This window comes from Rhipicephalus sanguineus, chromosome 4 (assembly GCF_013339695.2).
Source record: "Rhipicephalus sanguineus isolate Rsan-2018 chromosome 4, BIME_Rsan_1.4, whole genome shotgun sequence".
NCBI lineage: Eukaryota > Metazoa > Arthropoda > Arachnida > Ixodida > Ixodidae > Rhipicephalus > Rhipicephalus sanguineus.
The window spans coordinates 9,985,246-9,999,357 of NC_051179.1; the positions used below are offsets into that span (position 1 = coordinate 9,985,246).

The following is a 14,112-nucleotide window of genomic DNA, read 5'->3' on the forward strand; positions in this document are numbered from 1 at the left end:
AGTTTGCCTGAAGTTTCAACTGCCTTGGTTTTATAGCTGAAGTTCATTTAAGGATAGCTTAACTAATGGATCTTACATGAAAGAATACAGATATAGTTACCTCCCGAAGGTTCACAGCGACCTCCCAGCTGAAGAGGGTTGCCACTGTAGCCAGGTGAGCATCTGTAAAAGCATTGCACTGGCTATGATGTCACACACCTAACCGAAAAGAACAGTATACCAAAGGCAGCAATTCACAGGGAAGCCTGAATTTGCCTTGTGTGCATGAAATTGCATTGAAACCTGGAGTTCATTGTTAAGGTACACAACTGCAGAGAACATCTTTGAGTTTTAATCTGCATACTTGACATGCAAAGGAACCGAGTTATAGTTTTAACATTAAGCAAAGGCTTGTGCCTAGCAGCACACAGGGGGAAAAAAAACAAGAAAAAACAGTACAGTTTACTTTTATTGACATTCACAAAATGCAAATATATGATCATTACAATAAAATAGTATTGTTACATATGTAAGATAAAGTCCCCAAAATTTTGTGTGTGCAGAAGTATTAAACCCAAATATATTTCTATTACAATACCAACATTCACCTAATACTTGAATATACTTGCACAACATGAGATCCTGAAACCTCACATCTTCTAAATAACAATGAACACAATCGAAAGTATACAGCCAGATTTGTTTCTGGAAATTACGACTTATAGAGCAGCGGTTCATTTATTAAAGGAATACTGTACAAAAATATGAAAAAATGATGAAAGCATCCAAATTCCACTCGAAGGATGCAACTGTTCTGAAAAACAGCATTCATCTGAACCATTTTTGAACAGATATCTGTATCTCTGGCAGATTGCGGTTGCATGGTGGCTGCATGCCAGTGCACATGGAGCTGTGCATTGATGGTCGTGGCGCCAAGCATGCCGGCGACGAAAGGAGCAGCAACGAAGGAAGGCGGCCGGTGTACACTTCCCGGTCCTGCTACTTGCATTTCTCCACCTCTCTTTTATATCCCACTCCTGCCTCTCCACAAATGCATTAAGACGTGCCCTGCTGGGGAGTATTGTTCGCTGCTGGCGCCATTCGTGCTGGTTCTAGGGACTGTAGTAGGAATGCGGGTTGAGAGTGATGGCGATTGGCACGCCAGTTTCTGGTGGGTTATCTGTTTCACGGTGCAGCCACTAAACATGGCAGTTAGCGAGAAATGCATGAAATTTATTATTTTTTGATAGTTTCTGCCTGAAAAGAAGGTTGTGTCGACCAATTTCAACCACCCAAGCTTTCAATTAAGCTAAAAATCTCGGTGGTAAAGTTTTGTTTAATATCCCATTAAAGACAATCTTGGCTGGCAAACACAAGCTCAACGCCACTTAGCAGCGAAATAGGAAAATTCTTTTCCAAGTTCACCCTGGTCTAACTGAAATAAACAAGAACTTGCACATTTTGTAACCCCACTTCATCTGTATGCATTGTGATCGTGAGATTAACGTCCTTGGAATGTGCTGTCATACTGAAGTGTCTCGCAATTTATTTTTTCAGCATACTTCTACGCAATACATAATAGACTTCCAAAGCTTATAATTCAATGTAAAGCATTCTCCGAGTTTAAATCTTTCTTACATTCCAACCTACTGTAAGCACACATCGTTGTATTTTATGGAATAAAATAAACTACCCTTTTTGGGATGTGAACGTGCCTATGAGCTTGTTATCACAATGACAATTTTTTTTGTCAACGTGTTTGCAACTTAGCCTTGCACTATGCTTTGATTTCTAACTAGCTCATTTTTTCATGTTTTTTATATATATATCTCTTTTTTTCTTCTGCATATGCTTTTCTTTTACATCCTCTATGCTGCCCCCCCCCCCCTCCCGTAGAGATGCCCTTTCGACGTTGCAGGCCACTGTATCAATAAATTAATTAAAAAATGCTAAAGCCTGTTATCAACAAAGCAACACTGTTAATAGGACAAGTGCTACATATGCATGAATAATTTTTCACCAAAGACTACATTGGTTCTTTAAAAAGAGAACTTGTAATCTTTTTACACAGGAGAGCACCTTAGTTGACCAGAATCATGAATGCCTTCCTGTTGCCCCAATGTGTAATTAATTATAGTTTCAAAATGTTAGAATACATGATATTCTAATTTATCTTATACCTTTAAACAGCACGAAGAAAAAGAATAAAAGTAAAGGACGAGAAACACGGGTGCTGACTCGCAACTAAATGTTTATTGCTAAAGAAACAGAACTTGCCTAACTATCGGTTCTGATGATATCCTAATTGCTTGATATATTATTGTCCAACAATAAGTGTTGCCTAAAAGCTGTAAAAGCTTTATACTATGCCTTTAGCATATAAATAACTCATTTGAGTTTGTTGTCATGCTTAACTATGGTGTGTTGTAAACATACGTCACAATTTTGGGGGTTTTTACGTGTAGTACTCTACGCTTGCTGATCATCCAGGATGGCAAGGTCAGTCAAGCTGTGATGCTGCTTTTTTTCTTTTCACCATGTTTTTGTCCAAAACTTAAATTAAATTGACTGACTGATTGGCTGAAGTGTGTCACAGTGCTTTTTTTCTTGCTTTCTTTCTTCATTTTAATTATGGCTCGTTTGATTTCCACTGCCTGCATCCATGATGGTATAGCCACGTACAATTAATTTCAGTATAGGTGAACTTTCTTTATTAAATTGTAGTATTTTTATCTAACAACTAAGTGGAAAGATGTAGCCGTCACCACGAAATGGCGATAACTCATTCATTTATTTCAATAAGAAAAGTGAACTTTTAAACTAAGAATTAAGCATGTCAGAGAAAGAACTTATGTAAAGTGGCAATCAGCCACCTAAATTGTATGCGAATTCTGTACCAATTCCTTATGGTATGATGTTTTCATCACAATAAAGTTATATACAATAACAAATATATGGAAACACACGAGGTAGAGGAAGTTTTCGTCAATTTATGGAATGCTTGCAAAGATCTCTGATATCGTTGAAAGCCACACTAAAGTATTTCAGAGGATCTGACCATCTAAGTTTGCCACAAGCTTTAATTCCTTACCAGGGACATTTTTTTAACCATGCACAAGACCTCAGCAGGCCACACAGCAGCACTCAGGGCCCATGCGTGAGGCCTCGGCTCTAAAACACAGTAAACCCGCCGTGTGTGTGTGCACTTACTGCTCGCAGTTTCGTCCTGTGTAACCAGGCGGGCAGGCATTGCATGTTGGCTTGTTGTCAGTGTCCAAAAAGCAAGTTGGAGAAAACCTGAATAAAAAAATACACTTAATTAGTAGCAATCAAGACTTCAGCCAGGTGAAGACCAAGAGAGGAAAAAAAGGTTCTATATATGAGCATGTGTTGGTGCTTCTGGAGTCGTACACATCAATCAAACAACCACTTCATTGCATTCAGTGCAATCATGCCCAGGAACTAATTAAACGTGCAGTACTCCAGCGTGCTCTATAGCAGAGCTGCAGCTACTGGCATGTCTATTATTGTCTTCATCAGTAATAAACTTATCCAGAGTAAACAACAGTCACAAGCTGCTACGATGACAAAGGGCCAGTAATGGCAATAAGCACGCCATTTCAGCCTTTGGCCGCTCAAAGAATGGAACAAGGTGAAAAAATAAACAATTTGGGCGTGCAGGTATGTGACTTGTTAAAGGGACACTAAAGAGGAACAATGAATCGGTTTAGATCGATAAATTGTGCTCTGAGAACTCTAATGTCGTTAATTTCACCATCATAGGTTTATTAATAGAGGAGAAAATCAAGTTCAAAGTTTCATTTTTAAATTTCGCGCCGAAATCTCCCCGTGTGACGTCACGGATTTCAAAGTGCATTTATCGCATTTTGGCGCCATGGGCTCAACAAAATTACCCGAAACTTGGTATGTTAAGCCTATGGCCCCATCAGAGGACAATGTACTTCATTTCTACCGATTACGAACTACGTAGTCCCTATAGTAGGCGCCGTCAAAACATGTGATGTCACGGCGAATGGTGCGGAAACTTCTAGGTGGCGTCGCCACCCGCATTTTCTTTTTGCGAGTTCTCTCGCTTACTAAGCGTCTTCTTGCAGCAAGCGCGGTGTTTTTGGCATCGTGAAAGAGTACTTTACTACTATGAGAAAAATCGTTTTGCTCTTTAGTTTCCCTTTAAGGATAACAGGTGCAGCAAGAGAAGCACTGCAGGTGCAATGTGAGATGCATGATGAAGAGTGCTGTAAGAGGACAGAGCTCCAGACAACAAATGTTGGTGAGCTCCATAGAGATGTTAACCTAGACTCTGCTTTTAGTGTAGAAGTACTTATGTTCCATAAATAATGACATTAACAAAGTTCTAATCACACTAAGTGAGCTGATCAAATATGTTTGAGTGGGCATCCTTGATCTTTAAAGGGAATGACAACTGTCCAGAACACGAAATGAGATGACTGCACTGATGGAAAGATTGTCCGTCGCATTGACTCAAACCAACCCTATTTATCTCGTGAGAGGTGGATTTGTATTTTTATTTCTTCATTGAAAGTCGCGAAAAGTGACCTTTGGCGCCTCTGGCGGCAAAATCATAAACGGTCCGATGAAGGCGGTCACGTGACCATTGGTTGATGTATGCGTTCGATGACTTTTCTGTTAGTACTGAAATATTGTTCATTTCTTTATATTAAAAGGTATTACTCCATAAAAATGTACATATAGGCCTGCGTTAGCTGTATGCAGCAAAGTGGCGCTGCCTTCGCTTGGCGTAACGATCCCATGCCGGGACAAGCCATCCATGTCACAGGCGCAGGCAACCTTGGGCGCAGTCGCACACAACGCTGTACAAATATCGAGAAGGTGTATAAAGCCACATCATCTCATTGTAACAGCTTGCTATTTTCAAAAATGGTTCCCAGCTGTAAATAAAGGTGGCTAAGCATAGTTACAGTAACTCCTGTGAAAGCAGAACAACGACAGCTTTCACAAGGGCTAGCGGCATCGCCATCAATTCTCAGCGTTGCTGGAGCAAGCCTTCATGCGTGTTTGGAGCCTTTCAGATCGAAAAATACTGCTTATAAAATAACTACGTGCTTTTAGGATAATCCACTGCAGCTACAAACACTACGAAGGGTAAGCTTCCTGTTGCGCCGTAAAAAACTGGGTCGAGAAAAATCAGTTGTCGGTCCCTTTAAAAGTATATCAGTTCTCAACCATATTGGGTATGCACGTATACATGCAAGACAAGATCGCATGTTGAATCCTTAACAGCTACAGAATGCAAAAGCTTCCAGCAGGCAACTTTAGAAAGTAGTTAAACCGAAAGTGGTCAAGCCAAGGAATGACCAGTTCCTTACTGGTTGGATGGCATTGTGTGCGGACATGGACATGGCTTACAGTCCTCGGGTGTGCCCCTAGTTGCATCACCATAAAATCCATCAGCACACCTCTGGCAGTAATCTCCAACAGTGTTGTGCCTACACCTCTAGAAGCACCAAGGAAAAGAAAGGATACCCAGATGAATATACAGACAAAACTGGTAATCTCTGCACAGCCTAAAGCAATATACATTATTAGCAGCGACGGCACTTTTCAACAATACAAATACTTACAACACAGTTTCCAGTTGCTGCATCGCACGACTCTGAATGGCCATTGCAGCGGCATCGTGTGCACCTTCCAAGACCAGGGCCACTGACATCCCTGATGTAGCCTGGTGCACATTCCTTAATTCAAGAACAAAATATAAATGAAAAGCAACGTGTAAGTGACGTCCTTCGTGACTTTTCACAAACATATTTGTAGCATTCAAGGCAAGGAAATTTTACACATACATATGGTACTGCTATTAGCATGACATAAAATGAGCTTATCTCCAGTGACCGCATGGACTATAGGCTACTGCGGACATTATGCTAAACTTCTCAGATCAAGAGAGTTCTTAAATCTATACATGGCTCCAAAGAGGAAGTGAAAACAGAGAGGAGAAAGGGGCAGTTGCAGACGGCAGCAGCATTATAATTAGTTATGTCGCAAAGCACGCTCTTTAAGTTTGTTATTTCTGTTGTGCAGTTCTTCTAGGACCACTGTTCAGGAAACTTTATGTATTTAAAGGAATAATAGTTTTAATTAACTGAAGGATCCAACAGCCTCATAACATTAAGCTAGCCTTGACTGCAGTGCTCAGCTTTCAAATAGAAACTTAAGCTAGCTGCTATAACCGTGATTACAACACATGCATAATGTTCAAGGTGAAGTTGCCACAGTATGCTCAATAAACACGAAATACTCCTCATAAGAAAATTCCTCTATTCACTAGCAGCTGCAGGAACGTTTTGTTTATCATTGTTTTGACTGCAACACCACTGCATCATGTGCACCACTGCCTAGCAGGCTCGACTGCTGTGGAGTTGGGGAGCCTGAGGCAGATACCACCACCTCACAGTGCCACGAGGAGCTACACTTCTCTGCTGGGGCTTGTGTCAAATGTGACTCCCAAGCAAACTGCACACGGTCAATAAAGAATAAGGGGTGACCTAAAGGAAGGAACTAATTCCCAGGAGTCATTGACCTATGCACATCTACTCTGGCTAGTCAAGGTTGCAGTGCGCAACCACAATGTGCATAACGTGCATGCTAGAGCAATATGTAATGCAACTAGTAGGTATTTGTTGAAGTGTACAGAGACAAACAGAAACATATCGCAGTACTTTTGGAGGAGTGCATTCTGAACTTGCCGCTGACATAGGTGGTCGCTCTGTACACTCATTCTATGGAAGAAGGTGCTCTCACCTCACAAGAAAGACCATTGTATCCAGGAGGACAGATGCACTGCTCCACTTCTACGGCCACGGCATGGCCTGCAGACCGCAGAGGGACGGCTGTTGACAGCGAAACGTCACTTAGGCTAGAGCTGCGCATCCGCGAGCTGAAGGACGCCCGAATCAGAAGGACCTCCACATTGGCCAGCACCTTCATTATGTCCTCTCGGGTGGCTACTGTGGGGCCACGAGAGTCTACTCGTTGCCATTTATCCTGCACAGGTGAGAGCACACATTTGTTGACCACAGCAATTGTTTAGTGTATTCAAGTAAAAAAACATGCAAATACAGCAATAGGAAAAAGGCTCAAAACATACAGGGCCATCCATGTCACGAGCACTCTGCTCACAATATTTTTCAATCATCGCCACCCCAGTGACAGTGCAGCCATGCTCACTGCAGCACAGCATTACTTCACTACTGATATCTGTTGAGTATCCTTGCTTTACAAATTATATGTACAACAAAACCTCATGTACAGAGCTTAAATTCTGTAGTCCTATACGCTGAAACCACAATTCGATTATGAGGCATGCCATTGCTGGGAACTCCACATCAATTTTGATCACTTAGGGTTTTTTAATATGCGCTGAAATCTAAGTAGTACATGAGCATTTTTGCCTCTAATTCCCATTGAAGTGCAACTGCCATAACCAGAACTGAACAACGAACTGCAATGTAACCATGAACTTAGTACTGCAATAAATTAATTGATCGGCTTTTATGTGCCACAATACAATTATGAGGCACATTGTAGTGGGGGGGAATTCGGATTAATTTTGACCCTCCAAGGTTTTTTACTGCGCATCTAAATCTGAGGACATGGGTGTCCTTGCATTTCACACCCATCAAAATACGGCTGCCATGGCCAGGAATTCCTCAGAAACACATGCCATAGCCACTGCACTAGCACCCCGAATTGTTTCATAGTGAATTCGCACGTAATAAACATGAATAAATTAAACAGCAATTTCCTCATTAAATTCCTGTAAATGTCTGCATATTTTTATGGTATTATCAGTGGTATAAGCTTAATTTTTTATATTTATTGATATATTTGGTATACATATCGCAACCAAACATTCTCAAGCAAGGGCCTTGCATTGACCACCAAACTGTTTCAGTATGAAAGAGTGAAGGGATACACTGAAAGCATACTCCAAACTGTTTTTGAAAGGAGCCACTCAGGGGCTAATGCCCTGGAATTGCTATAAATTAGGGGTGTGCGAATATTCGAAATTTCGAATATTTTTCGAATAGTGTTTGCTATTCGATTCGATTCGCACTGGAATTTTGCTATTCGAACTTCCCAAAAAATTACACCATCTCCCGCTAAAGGGGACCATGAGGCGATGCGAAGCCGGAGCACTTGCACGATCGCGTTCCGTTGGCGTTCGTTGGGCATGCTACCGACCTCGCGTCGTGGAACGCGAAGAGGGACGCTACGCGCGTCGTATCTTCCATCTAGCCTGGCCGTTAATTCTCACAGGGCGAGCGGGGAACGCGGCCTACAGGCGGGCGAGAGGGGGGCAGCGTAGGAGAGGAGAGAGAAGGGGAGGGGACGCGCATGCGCTAGAGCTCATCGCGGCGTTGCGCAGGAGAGAATTTCGGCATGTCTAGCCCGCGTTTCAGAGGAAGAGTGGAAAGGGGGAGGGGAGAGGGGGTGTGGAGAGGAGAAGGGGAGAGAGAAAGAGGAGAGGGGAAGGGGAGAGGGAAGTGGAGAGGAGGTGTGGAGAGGGGAGGGGAGAGGAGGTGTGTGGAGAGGGTATGCGCATGCGCAGTAAGGGTGGTCAGAACGCACACCACCACCACCACCACCACCACCACCACCACCACCACCACCGGATTGAGCTCCGCCTTAAGATACTTCGCATCTAAAACAAATACAGTCAACGTCCGATTGAAAGTGACCCCTTCAGATTTTTAATATGCTTCACCTCATTACACTCTCATATTGCGGCAAAGCTGCCTTTCAAGACCGTTACGGTCGAACTCTGCCAAGGCACAGTCAACGTCCGATTGAAAGTGGTCCCTAGATTTTCAATATGCTTCACCTCACCACACCCCGGTATTGCAGCAAAGCTGCCTTTAAAGCACCGTTACAGTCGAACTTTGCGAAGGGAGAGTCAACGTCCAATTGGAAGTAGTCCCTAAATTTTCAATATGCTTCACCTCATCACACCACAGTATTGCGGCAAAGCTGCCTTTCAAGCTCTGCTACGGTCGCAAATGTACTAACTCAAGAAAACGCTGGTTCGAACATGGAGATAAAAGATGTGGCAGAGGTGGGGGCTCAATTAATGCTGTTTTGGACCTGATATTTTGGCAGGAAGTGCAACAAATCGGAAGCCGAAGCTTTTTAGCATCCAAAATTTCAGATGTTCTTATATATCGACGTCTATGAGGCAGATTTGGAACTCCGGACTTGAAGGGAGCACACCCTCGTCCGCCACATCAGTTGAGCTTCCACAGATGTTGAAAGAGGAGGAGAGGCTGAGGAAATGGCGTCTTTGCCTATCACGTGTAAAGGGTTGTTGGCAACACTTTGGTTGCACCAAATCATGTACATAAATCGAATTCGGCCTCTACATTGCCTCATTCCTGATAAGACAACTATGAAACACCACCCCACCAGTGCTTCATCAACCTAGTGAAAAGAAACACTTTCATGTTGCTATCTCATAAGAATATGTTTAGGAATCCTCTCTAACTTTTTTTCTGCAATTTTGCTTGAAAGTATTCGAAAAATATTCGATTCGATTCGCACTCACACTTCAATATTCGAATTTGCTTCGCACCCAAAATTTTGTTATTCGCACAGCTCTACTACAAATGTAATGCGTGAAACATTGCTTCATGATACAAAAAAGAAAACATGCTCACCTCTCTTAATAATATTTCAAAGGTTCTCGTCTCAGAGGGTGGGAGAGGAGGAATGTTTACGTAGAATATGGTGACACCGTTTCCCTGAAATGTGAAAGTTATGTTTGTGAATACAAGCAGTGGCGCCTCTAGCGAGATTCACTTTGACATAAACAAGACAATAGCTCACAGTAATCTGAACATCAGCATCACTGTAGGTTTCTCCATCACTGTCTGCCGTGAACCGTTGGGTGTAGCGAAGCACTCCTCCATAGGATGCAAGCTGAAAGGCAAAACAAAAGTATGTGTAAGAGAAAACACCAGCAACACTTTGGGATTATCGCAACCACACCACGAGAAGACGCCAGTTACCTTGTTGCCCAAAAATTGTGCTGGAAGTGACCAAAACAAGGTCTCTTTTTCAGCAGGATCACGTGGGAATGATGAGTAGCTGACTTCATTGTTTGATGGGTTGACCACAATGGTCTCAGTGACAATGTTGGAATGGTATCGATTAGACAGCTGGAAATTGTGGGCATATGGATCCCGCAAATCTTGCAAGAGCATCCTGACCTGCAAACATAAGAAAGGAAATAACTTCAGTTTTCTTCTTTGATAGACAGGCCACATGCCAGAAGGAAAGGGGAGCTGATACATGTGAATTACTCTAGGCGGGGGATTGTAATTCATACTATGCAATTACATTCTTTTGAAGTTCGCAGCTGACATGCAACATCACTGAGGTAGAGCTCATCAAGAACTTTGATAGCTGATGTGTCAGTTCTCTATCAATAGCAGTTTCATCTCGAGAAATAGCATATCTAGATGGTGTATGCATTGCAAGCATGTCTTGTACACTGCCATTGTGTCAATGCACCTGCTTCTTCCTGTCCTCAGCAATAGACTGTGATAAGTCAGCACTGTGTGTGCACTGGTCCTTCTTGTCCCCATTAATGTACTGTTTTGTAACACTTCACACATACTAAAATTGCTTAGAGTCACAGGAAGGCCAGAGGATGTGCAATAAAAGGCCTTCACCTCCTCAACTCACCTCGCTCCTGTAATAAGAGCTGCTACTGCACTGCTCAGTGACCCCAAAACAGAAGCAACGAGAGCAGCCTTCGGGGTTCGACGCTTCCAAGTTGAAATATCCTTCCTTGCAGCGGTTGCAATTCTTTCCTTGCACATTGCTCTGAAACAGTAGAAAGGTTAGAGTGAAGCAGACTCCTTCTTAGAATGATGATTTTGCTTTAAACAAGCAATATACCTTCCCTCCGTTTCATGCCACAATAATGCATACTTCAAAAAACCAGGCTGACGAGAACTCGGGTGGCAGCTACAGTATCTGTTCCTTGGCAAGCAGAACATTGTTCTCATGGAATGTGAAAACGCATAAAAAAGCAAGCCTCAAGGAGAGATGCCCTCTTTTACTACAGGCCATTCTCGCTACAAGTAACTCTTTTGAATGAACTGTTCCTGTCTCAAACTAGGTTTTCACACTACCCCAACCCCTTCTAATTATTTAAGGCTTGGATGACCCTCCACACAGTGTGTAGACCACTTTATTCAGAGGAATAGATGTAGCTTGTATGTATGCTGTCCTTTCTGCTTTACTCACCCAATCACAGTGTAGTTGCCATTAATTTGACTTATGGGTAAGAGATGCATTTTCATGCAAATTAGCGTGGCCAGAACTGGAGCTTGCCTTCCACCCTTGCCACATGTGACTTGTGCACCATACCTTTTACAGATGTCTTACATGCCTTGCTGCAGTCTTTACTCCTTAATAAAAAGTCACTTGCTTGTATAAGACTTCTTACTTTTTCTTAGTTTTATAAAGCTACAGATGCTCGTCCTAATCACTTCATTCACTACATACAGGCACTTCCATTGTTATTGTGTGCTAATGTGCATTTCGATGATCACCAATTTTGATAGTGCATTATTTCCATGGTGTGCAGCATGCTAAATGTAACAAAGTGCAACAGCAAGCTAAGGTAGTTATGCTGGCTGAGAAGCAGCAGGTGTACTACTGCCGATTACCTTGCAAGGGCAGTTGTCTCTGGCATCACACTCTTGCCTTGTACTACCTCGGTTGTCACATCTACAGGATGGTACTGAAATACAAAAAACAAGCAGTCGCTGTTACAACTCATAGCATCAGTGCAGTGCATGATTGATGGGCTAAATGTAGCTGCTAATAATTGAATGACTACAAAAAAAGAAAATCTAAATATAACGTGGACTTACTGCAAACAACACAAGGAAAATAAACAAGTAGTGACACAAGAAACACAGGCTACCTGGAACAGACAAACTCTTTCTGACTAGTAAACAGAAATAGAAATAAAGACAGTATGAAATTATAAGGCAGCCCAAAAATCAGTGCACAAGATCAACAACTTTCTTCACTTGAAGTGAAAAGAGGCAGTTCCAGAGATAGGAGGACATGTCATGCTTGTGAATCTGGTGCAATGTGCATATTTCTTAAACCAAACACAGTAGACTTCAAGCAAAGGAACGTCACTTAAACAGAAATGTCAGATAAACAGAACAAAGATGCTAACTTCATTTAGCCATCAGCAGGCGCAACTTTAACAACCGTAGCTTAAGGTATGAGGCCAAGTGGAAAAAGCAATTTTTTTTTCAAAACGTCATTTTTTTTTTGTTTTTGGTCATGTTAAATGTGCAATTGATCGCCAATTATATTGCTGCATAAAGTTTCTGTCTACGCATTTTCTTTCCAAAGATACAAGCAAAAATGTTAGACCACCCGTCATCTACGAAACCGAAACTGAAAGTGCCAGTTTTGTGTGCATCATAAAATTAGTTAGATATGTAGTACCTCGTTGGTTATTTAACAATCATGTCAAATGCGAACATGTAATAAGGCTCTAATAGCATTGTAAACCCATCATTTTTAATCATAAAAGTAATAAACTCCTCTCCAGGTGGACGTGCACGCGCAACATCGTACACCTCAAGGACACGTATGTGAGCCTGTAACGTCATTAAAGTTGCTTTGTATGATGCTGTGTGTCATTTTAATAATGCATACCTGCCAAGTTTGGAGAAACGGAATCCGGGAGATTTACTCAACGGGGGGGGGGGGTTACTGCGATAGCAATTATACGGACATTAGGCAGTTTTAGAATAGCGTGCGCAAAGCTGTGCGTTGGCTTCTCGCGCAACTGCGCATGTGTCGTGCGCTAACCGCTTCCGGGCTCCCGTTAAGTGACGGAAATAGCGGGCTGCAAACGCTAACGCTAACTTAGCGTACGCTAATCTAAAACTGCCTACCGTCAGCGGGATTTTGCGGTCGCCGCTGATCTGTACAGAGTCCAAACTGATAACATCGCTTACGCATCGTCTGTTTCACGTGCGAGTAAAAGCGCGCTAGCGCTAGGGACGAACGCGGTTGAAGCAGAGATGAAACAACCCGACCGTCACCGTCGCGCGAAGGGCACATGCGATAACATCGCTCCGCGTGCGAGGCCTGTCGTCGCCTGCTTACCAGTTATTTTGTCGGGCAAGGGACCATAAGGGGCGCCGTTGAGACGGGGACGGTCGCGAGCGCTGGCGAACGCGCTATCTCGACAGACATTGGTAACGGTTACCCTTTTAAGTGTTGGGTTCTCCACTTAAAGCAGTAGTGACAAAATTCTGAAGGCGAGATAACTTGTGGGATAGATTTGTGTATACAAAAATGCATCATCTAAGAAATATTAACGGCTGATATAACCTATAACACATTTAGGATCAATTTTTAAATTGCGTGTTGCGCATCTGTACGCGGAACGTCCCACCTCGCGTCACGACATCAAACAACAGCCACCTGCATCACAAGCTTGTGTTGGCGCCATAATTCTTGCGAGCGCTCTCTCCTAGCGAAAACAGAGCACACCTTTTTTATGTACTTATATGTACGCATCACAGGCAAGATGCGGCTGCAGCGCTATGACACGTTTGCGATGGCAGCACTGCGGCACAAAGTGCACAGCTACTTCATGCGCAATGCAACTGAGTTGACCCTTTCTACCATCGTTAAAAAAAAGAAGAAGAAGAATCTTTTCGTCCTTTCTACTACGTGGCCAGACAACCTTGCTCATGTGGCCAGACAAAACACTGGACGCGTGGGGCAAAACTGGATTTACGGGAGATTTTCCTATGACCCGTACAACCGGGAGAAACGTTCAAAATCTGGGAGTCTCCCGGGTAATCCGGGAGACTTGGCAGGTATGATAATGGCAACAGAAGCACATTTGATATTTTGAAGCAAGTTGGCTTCGAGCCTGGCCTCTAAAAACTTGCCTCACAAACGATCAGCACTGCATCGCGAAAGCATCCTATCACGGCACTGATGCTGCAAAGCAAGCTAGAAAAGAAAAGGGAATTTGCCGCTTGAGCAATGGCACACAATAGTAAGGTGCAGGATGGA

General features: G+C 42.9%; 1 protein-coding gene across 1 annotated transcript in view; it reads right to left on the reverse strand.

Annotated features, from left to right (window-relative positions):
- The window catches only part of LOC119389360 (basement membrane-specific heparan sulfate proteoglycan core protein-like), a gene marked incomplete in the record, with an annotated part of 213,331 nt that overhangs the window by 40,079 nt on the left and 159,140 nt on the right, over nt 1-14,112 (reverse strand). The window contains 10 exon segments of the mRNA XM_049414410.1: nt 101-162; nt 3,190-3,276; nt 5,349-5,476; nt 5,604-5,717; nt 6,784-7,026; nt 9,696-9,779; nt 9,865-9,957; nt 10,047-10,247; nt 10,726-10,866; nt 11,718-11,791. Coding sequence (XP_049270367.1) covers nt 101-162; nt 3,190-3,276; nt 5,349-5,476; nt 5,604-5,717; nt 6,784-7,026; nt 9,696-9,779; nt 9,865-9,957; nt 10,047-10,247; nt 10,726-10,866; nt 11,718-11,791 — 1,227 coding nt within the window.